Consider the following 9,510-nt stretch of genomic DNA (forward strand, 5'->3'; position numbering starts at 1 on the left):
TTGGGTTTTGAACCCAGTGGATTGTATGAGGATGGTATTTTAATGTTTTCCTATGGTTAGTTTGGTTGTTCCTTAGATAATCAGGTAGGCGTTTCGTGGTAGGAGTATGGTAAGGTGTTTTGCTCTTTATGTATAAGGGTTGAACCATCCCTGAAGTAGTTCCCATTTATTTATTTTTTATTGCCGATAAAAAAAAAGGAGCTTGTTTAAGTCCATAAAGTGCTTTCTTAAGTTTGAACACTTTGTGGCTGGCATCCTTTGCTTCAAAACCTGGTGGCTGAGTCACATAAACCTCCTCTTCTAAAATTCCATTCAAGAATGCAGATTTAACATCCATTTGATAGATTTTCCAGTTTCTAGAATTGGCCACAACAATCACCAATCTAATGGTTTCCAATCTGGCCACTGGTGCATAGACTTCAATGTAGTCTATTCCATGTTTCTGCAGAAAACCCTTAGCAACTAATCTTGCTTTATGCTTGGCTATGCCGCAATCAGACTTGAGTTTTATCTTGAAAACCCATTTGACATCAATTGGTCTTTTTCCCTTTGGCAAAGCCACTAATTCCCAGGTTTCATTTCTCTCCAGTGATTCCAGCTCTTCAATCACTGCACTCTTCCACTTTCTATCAACTATTGCCTCCTTCCAAGTGATTGGCTCAATGTCTGCCCCAAATGCTAAGTGAACCAACTCTCCATCATCAGTGATCAAATTATCATTGTAAACTTCATGACCTGTTAATCTAGATGAAGGAAATCTTTGCCTTTGTGATCTTCTAGATTCTGGCTCAACTATATTTTCATGTTCTTCATCTTGTTGTTGTCCGTTGTCTTCTAAAAAACAATGAATCTGTTTTACAGATTTACTCCAATTCCAGGATGCATTCTCATCTACAACAACATCTTTGCTGACGACAATTTGCTGCTTTACTGGGTTGAACAACCTGTAAGCACCTGTTGGATGTATCCAATTAAGATAAGAGCTTCACTCTTATCTTCCAACTTCTTCCTCTTCTCATCTTGAATATGCCTATAGCACAAGGAACCAAATATTTTCAAATGACTAACAGTTGGTTTAAGTCCAGACCAAACTGTTTCTGGTACAGCTACCTCTAATTTTTTTGTAGGACACCTATTGAGAATATAGGCTGCAGTGGTGACAACCTCTCCCCAAAAGCTATGAGGCAACCTCTTGCCTTTGAGCATGCACCTTGTCATATCAAGCAAAGTTCTATTTATTCTCTATGCAATTCCATTATGTTGTGGAGTGTAAGGAGCTGTAACTTCATGTTCAATTCCTTTTGCAGCACAAAATTCTTCCAGCTCTTTGGAATTAAATTCTCCACCTCTATCAGTTCTGAAAATGGTTAAGGCATAGCCTGATTGCCTTTCAACCTTAGCACAAAATTTTACAAATCTTCCAAACACCTCACCTTTCTCCTTTAATAGGTAAATCCAGATTTTTCTGGTAAATTCATCCACAAAAGTAAGAAAATACCTATTACCTCCAAGTGAATTGCTATCAAGAGGGCCACATACATCTGAATATACAACCTCCAAAGGCTTCTTTGCTCTTTGCAGTACTGATTTCTTGAAATTCTTCCTTGATTGCTTCCCAAATAGGCAACCTTCACAAGTCTTATGAGATAGGTTGATTGGTGGCAACCCTGTGACCATTTGTTTACTGCTCAGTTTGTTCAAACTCTTGAAATTCAAATGGCCAAATCTGTAGTGCCACACCAGATTTGTTTCCTCCTTATCCCCAATTGAAGACAAGCATTGTGTAGTTGATGTATTAAGGTTAGTCTTAAAAGTCCTATTTTTAGACAAAGGTGCCTTAAGAACTAACCTTGATTTCCGATCATAGATCTTGATAGAATTTTGCTCCATTGACATTTTGAATCCCTTTTTCAGTAGTTGGCCTAAGCTGAGAAGATTATTCTTCATTGATGGCACATATAGGACATCATTCATCAGCCAACTCTTCCATCTTTACAAGTGAATCTGACCTTGCCAATTCCTTCAGCAGAGATCATACTATTATCTGCAAATCTCACACTGTTTTTGACATTAAAATCAAAATCAATAATCCACTCCCTGTTGCCAGTCATATGATTGGAACAGCCTGTGTCTAAGTACCAACTTGAAGCATCTTCATCCTGATTTGTAGTGGCCATTAATAACACTTGATCTAAATCAGAATCTTCATCTTCTTGAGCTAGATGTGCCTCATCTTTCTTGAAAAATTGTCCAATGTTGTTACTGTTATCAGCTCCCCAACATTCAGCTGCAAAATGACCATACTTTCCACAATTATAACACTGCAGTTTTCTTTTATCCTGGAATTTCTTAGATCCATGATCTTGACTCCCTCTACCAGCAGCCAATTTCTGCTTCTGCACACTATTTTGACTCTGGTTCTGACTGCTTGAAGCAGGCCAGTCACTTGATTGACCTCCTCTTCCTCTTCCTCTTCCTTTCTTTTTCCAGCCACTTCTTCTTCTGCCTCTACTAGCAGTTTGAGCCTGGAAAACTTGCTCTACTACCTTTTCTTTACCTTTTCTTGAAAGTAACCGTTGCTCATGTGCTTCAAGAGAATTTTGGAGTTCTTCTACTGTCATTTCATCAAGATCCTTGGATTCTTCAATTGCCACTACAATGTGATCAAAAGCAAGAGTCAAAGTTCTAAGAATCTTCTCAACCACCTTTGAATCAGGCAACTGCTCATCACAGCCTCGCATGGAATTTGCAATTGCTTGGATTTTACCAAAGTAATCACACACTGATTCTTGATCAGTCATGGACAGCAATTCAAATTGTCTTCTGAGTTATTGAAGCCTCACCTTCTTAACCCTACCAGTATTTCCATAGGTTTTTTCCAGTATGTCCCAAATATGCTTGGCAGATTCAGTTTTTGAGATTTTCTGGAAAATGGCAGCTGAGACACACTGATGCAGTAACATCCGTGCCTTGCAATCAATCTTTTTATTTTCTTTTGGTTGCTTCTCAGACTTTTTCTTCTTCTCCTCTGTTTCAAGCTTGGTTGAATCTTGAAACCCAATCTTGACAGCTTCTTCTAATTCTTGAAAACCAAGAATGGCTTCCATCTTCACAATCCAATCATCATAATCCTTCCCATCAAACACCGGAAGACTCCCTGAAACCACACCAAATGCAACCATGACAGCTATCACCTACAGCAATCAACCTCTAACTCTTGGCTTGCAAAACAGCAGATCCTCCTCTACTCAAAGTTCCAACAGCAGTCTTACCCTCACTGCCAGGAAACCACACAAGTCCCCTCCCTATGCTCTTGATACCAATCTGTTGGGAATTAATTGATAATTGGAATTGAAACTAAAATCTCTTTATTAGAAAACTGTATTGATACAATACAAGCAATGCTATTTATAGCTGTTAAAAACAGAATGAATTAAGAACATTCTGATAACAGAAATATCTAGCTTTAAGTTTTGGATAGTTAGAGTTAACAACCTAACTCTTTTTATTTAGCTTATTTCAACACCTTGAACATCAAACAAACAAAAGGTTGTATCAAGGAGTTCAACAGAGATTGAGTATCACAATGTTGTAGTTGGTTCTTGTTGAAATCAAGTAGAGAATGAATCTTCTTTATGAACTATGATTTTATTCCTCAAAACAAACAATCTTATATAATAACTTAGGTGTTGTGGTCCTTGCCTCTAATCCCATAATGCATTCCAATACAAAACACTTTAATCTAGATTTATAATTTGTCTGAGATTCTCACAAAATTATTATTTGATTCATTTTTCACTTGTTCAAGTATAAAATAATGGTTGTACACAATCCAATCAATCAATAGTTGATTGGGAGATGGGGAATGTTAGGTAGAATGTTATTTTACGTATGCATGTAAGGGATATGCCCTCTTATGTGTTGATAATGTATAATCTTCTTATATAAATAATATACATTATTTGCATTCAATATCTTTCCTTCTCTTCTTATCTTTCTCACATTTAAATATATTGAAGTTTAACTTTTGTTAGTTTAAATTTTTAAATACCTTAGACAAAAACCATTTATTGAATTTTATTTTATTGCTCGAATAAGATATTTTAATTATTATCAAATACAAAATTTTATTTTAAATTAAAAATAATTATTACAGACTCCAAAAATAAACCTTGTTGACAACTATATTAGTTAATTTTTTTTAACAAATATCAATTAAAAAATAATTATTATATGCATCAATACATGAATAATCTTGATCATGTTAATTAAAATTAGTTTATATCAATAGTTGATTGAAAAAAATAATAATTTATATAAGTAAAAAATACTTTCATACATAAAAAAATAGTTTTATCATTATTAATAGAGAAAATTCTTTATTAATCTTAATTGCCAATTTATATTAATGTTAACAGAAAAAGATAATATTAAAATAACAATAGTCAATGTTAACTAAGAAATAATATTATTTACTATTAGGACTAAGGTTCCATGGATGCTTCGTAATGGGAGAAACACTTGTCTTAATTATTGTGGAAAAATAAAGTTACTTATTTTTAGTGAAGAAAGCGGATAAGGTGAGTAACTTAAGATTTATTCATAGAGATTCATTTCATTGGGTATAATAGGCTTCATATAGTTTATTCTTAGAGTTTTCTATGAATAGGTATAATTTACCTATATATTTTTTTTGTTAACATATAGGTTTTGGTCTAATCTCCTATATTTTCTTTTTCTTTTTCTTTTTTTCTTTTAATAATAGTTTTTTCATGTGATAATAAATGATTGTTGTTACTTGCAGGTGTCAGCTTAACTGAGATGTCAAGTTACATAATAATACTTAACATTGAAAACTTTATAAAAAAAAATTTAAGAAATAATACTTTATATCGATTTAAAAATATTAATTATAGCGATTGAAAAATAGTTATATTATTCTAAAAACAAACTCTTGGCACATAAAGCAAATATTAATTAACATTAAATCGAAGATTTCCTAACTACAATAAGTAGAGTTTATAAATTAAAAAAAATATTTAATTATATTTTAATATTTCAACTTCTTTTAAAATTATTTATTCAAATAATATACTTTATTATAATCCATTTTAAAATATTTATAAAAACTTATGATATTCTAGAGATTCTCCATTTATACACAATTTGAACTTACTGAAAAAGTGTCTTGTAAATATCCACCATATTTCTACCGTTTTTGTATAGAGGGGAATAACTTTACTAAGCGTTTCAACCTGTATAAATCCCAATTAATGGAGACAAAAAAATTGATTTAAAGATGAAAAATACTTATAGATTCCTAAGAAGTGTACAAATATAAAAGCTTTGAATTATTAATCTCTGTGTGTATTAATTATTACAATAAAAGAGCGTTAGTTTAGTTGATTAAAAGTAGGGGAAGAAGAAACAAAAATAATTGACTTTCACTTTTTTTATTGGAAAATAGAAAGTGTTATTGCATTGTTTTCTGGTCTTTTATATACTTCGCACATAAAAGGTACATTTTTTTGGGTATTTTTTAGGACAAAACTTATACACAGTAGTGTATACTGTTAGTGTTTATTCCTGAATCAAATTTGGAGTTTTACTCTTAGTATTATTATTTAATAAAGTTTAAAGTTTTATCTTAATAATATGTACTATATATTATTAAAAAATAAATTATTAAAATAGGCATTTGTGATTTACAATAATATTATCATATATTATATTAATATTTTACAAAATTTGTAATATAAATTAATACTTTTTGCAAGAAATTTATTACTATTTATTTTAACACCAAAAATGTATCAATACTATGTACCACAAAATTGTGTATTAGTATATATTGCATTGTCAATATAAATTAACAATGTGTATATTAATTATATCTTTTTTTACTGAATAAGTATTGCCTTAAAACTGAGTCTGTACTTAATTCAATCTTAAAATTTAATTTATAATAATAAGGCTATATCTAATAGTAAATATCACCTCTTCAAAAAACTGTATTAATGAAAATTATTCCGACCTTTGTTGTTTTCTTTCAACGTGGCATTGCCTTACTTCTTAGGAGTTTCTTGAATAACCAATTTATTTGAAGTTTTTGATTGATGACAATAGAAAACATTAGAATAAAAGCTGTTATTTTCAGAACTTAACTTGAAATTACTTTTCTTACAACTTTTTTAAAGTCATTTTTATTATAACTTAACTCTTAAGTAATTAACTCTTATAATTAACTATAATTTTTAATCAATATCTTCTCATCACCCATCATTTAACTCCTCTCTCTCTCTCTTTTGTTTAAAGGTGACTTACGTGTGGATCACCACTGCAAGTAATATTCTATAAGATGAGATAGTGCATGTTCACAAACAAAAGCAATAGTATAAAATTTGGCGTGCAATGCGTGGCTCATGAAATGGTTATGACTAATTCAAATCATAATCAATTAAGTTGGGGTAGTGACCAATATATCCCATGTAAACTGTGTTGTTAAAACCTCCACCTTATATGATAAAATATTGGGAAAGGATTTCGTTGTTACCTTGTTTATGCATATGGGTATGGATTCTCTCAATTAAATTTAACTAGTATTTAATAAGAGTATTGAATTTGTGACTCACTTATCTTCCATGTATTAAGTGGTAATTATCTTACATATTGATTCGGTTGGTTAAGGTAAGTATCTAATTACCTTAGATACTTGTTCAGTTGGGTAAAGGAGTATTAAGTTCGAGATCTCAATTTCTCATAACTTCTATTAATCTAACACTTAACTAGAAAATTATTAAATAAAAATTAATTTTAAAGACCAATAATAATTAATGGTTATATTGACTAAATTAGATATTATTTTATAAATTAAAAAAATTATTAGTATATAAGTTAGTTTCTATTATTAATAAATAATTTTTAAATTGATATATAATTAAATATCAAGGTTTTAACTATCAATTATTTAGATTATAAAGTTGGTAGTTAAATGTAATGAAATACATATATTAGGTAAGTTAAATAGTTTATAAATAGATAAATTTAGTTATTCAAATTTTATTTCACAAAAATCATCTTTAAAATCAAACTTCTTTGTCTTCATTGTAAGATTGTGAATTGACGGTTAAATTAGTTTACGTTATAAGATTGTGAATTGACGGTTAAATTAGTTTACATTATAAGATTGTGAATTGACGGTTAAATTAGTTTACGTTAGTGACACTAACAAAGAGTATAAGGTATTCTTGCGATCAAAATTTTGTTTAAAATAATTGTCGCGAGTTTGCACGCCTATGGTTACGTGTTTGCATATAGGTTTTGATGGGTAAAGATGAATCTATGCTAGCTTAGGATCGTACTTGTACCTATGATTTGATGTTTATGATTTTTTTTGTATCTGTCTCCACTGTAAGATTGTAAATTGATCGTTCATATTTTTTCAAAATTTGAGTCTACGTTAGTGATTCTAACAAAGAGTATAAGGTATCCTTACGATCAAAATTTTGTTTTAAGTAATTTTTTCTTTGGGTTGTTCGCATGTCGGGAGTTTGTAGGCCTAAGATTATGTGTTTGCATATAGGTTTTGATGGGTAAAGATGAATCTCTACTAGCTTAAGATCGTACTTGTATCTATGATTTGATGTTTATGATTTTTTGTGTATCTATCTCCACTATAAGATTGTGAATTGACCGTTGCTCTTTCTTCAAAATTTGAGTTTATGTTAGTCATGCTAACAAAGAGTATAAGGTATCATTGCGATCAAAATTATGTTTAAAGTAATTTTTTCTTTAGGTTGTTCACATGTCAGGAGTTTGCATGTCTAAGGTTATGTGTTTGCATATAGGTTTTGATGGGTAAAGATGAATCTATGCTAGCTTATGATCATACTTGTACCTGTGATTTGATGTTTATGATTTTTTGTGGTTATGTTTGATCTTCTTGTGGGAATTCAGCATTTGCTAAGATTTTGGCTTGGAGTGACTACATTTTTCAAGTTAGAAAAGTTAATTAAGATTTATAGTACATTAATAATATAAAGATTATAAGAAGTTTGTATTTATATGAAATTGTTGGACAATTATGTTTCGGTTTTGTAAAGGTTAGTAAAAAATGTTGATTTATATTGTTGCATTATTGGAATGTTGTACTTTGAAAATGTTGAATATGTTGAACTTGAATATAAAATGAAAAAAAAAATGTCTATTTAACTTTGTTTGATCAAGTTATGTCAAAATGAATTTTAAATGCTTAACATAAATTTTGATTAAGTTGAATATAATTTTATTAATTCGGATATGAATTCGTCATATGAAGTTATATATTTTATCGCATGATATTTGAATTAGATGCATAGATAGTTTAAAATTTGTTGTTATTATAAAATAGAATAAAGAAAAACAAAAAAGAAAAATGAAGACAACAAATATGATAAGGAATATCTCTTCTATTTTTCTATTAAAATCAAAGCAAATGGTCTGAACATATACAAGTAGTATATTATAGGTCTAGCTAAAGAGAGAATGAAAATCAAAGATTCAATCAATAAAGACTAGAATCAGAAAAGACAAAATAAAGGTTATACACATCTACAAAGAGAAATATAAGAATTAGAAAAGATACAATTGATATTAACTTTCTTTTATAAGTCTTGTATCCATATTCTTTAATAATTGTAGATTGTTAAATGTTTTAATTTGAAGTATTTAATCAGTTTGAGAATATATAAACATCAAAATTTTCCACATAATACGTGCAACTATCTTGAGACAAAAGAAGTGAGTTTTACTGGATAATTTTGCATGATGAAATTAGTCTGATGCAAAAAAAATTTATAAAATTTGGACAATAATTTGGTGCTTGAGGTCCAAATTTTGTTCAATGGATTTGTAAAACAAGTTATTTGATTTTAAAAATATATTTTAAATTAAATAAATATGTTTATTGTATATATTTGTATGGAAATATTGACTTGTATGGTTAATTGGTTTATTTTACTTTAAGTTAATTGTTGTATAGAAAATATATTATGAATGATGAATTGTGGAATGTAAATTGATGGTTGATGATAAAATGTGGACATTTTGTCTACTGAGAAGGTAACAATTTGTTTTGAGTAGTGTTATATGCATTAAATTTGTGATGTCTTTAAAGAAATTATTCTGACTCTACTGTTTACAATACTCATACACAGAGAACAAATATTAGATTTTTTTGAGTTATATGTTTTGTTTCACTTTTTGTGATGTATATAAGTACCTATAAATAGGAAACTAGATTGCTAGATTGTTTTGAGAGCATGTGTTGATTATGATGTTACAATACTCACTATTAGTTCTCAATAATTTTTATTTGAATTTTTTTTAAAAAAAATAAAGTGATCAAAGTAAAATTATATTGGTAAATAAGTCATTAAGATTTAAAAAATTATTTATAATTTAATTTTATATATTTATATTTTTTATTTATAATTATAAAATTAAATTTACTTTTAAAAATATTAGTTTTAT

At 29.1% G+C, this 9,510-nt stretch overlaps 1 protein-coding gene across 1 annotated transcript; it reads right to left on the reverse strand.

Moving 5' to 3' along the window:
• Window positions 1-1,973: 1,973 nt before the first annotated feature.
• LOC150025768 (uncharacterized) lies at window positions 1,974-2,801 on the reverse strand. Its single transcript, XM_090304725.1, has one exon. The coding sequence runs from the start codon at window positions 2,799-2,801 to the stop codon at window positions 1,974-1,976; it is 828 nt and encodes a 275-aa protein (XP_090160851.1).
• Between the last annotated feature and the right edge of the window lie 6,709 nt (window positions 2,802-9,510).

This window comes from Phaseolus vulgaris, chromosome 7 (genome assembly GCF_051622355.1).
Source record: "Phaseolus vulgaris cultivar YP4 chromosome 7, ASM5162235v1, whole genome shotgun sequence".
Classification (NCBI taxonomy): domain Eukaryota; kingdom Viridiplantae; phylum Streptophyta; class Magnoliopsida; order Fabales; family Fabaceae; genus Phaseolus; species Phaseolus vulgaris.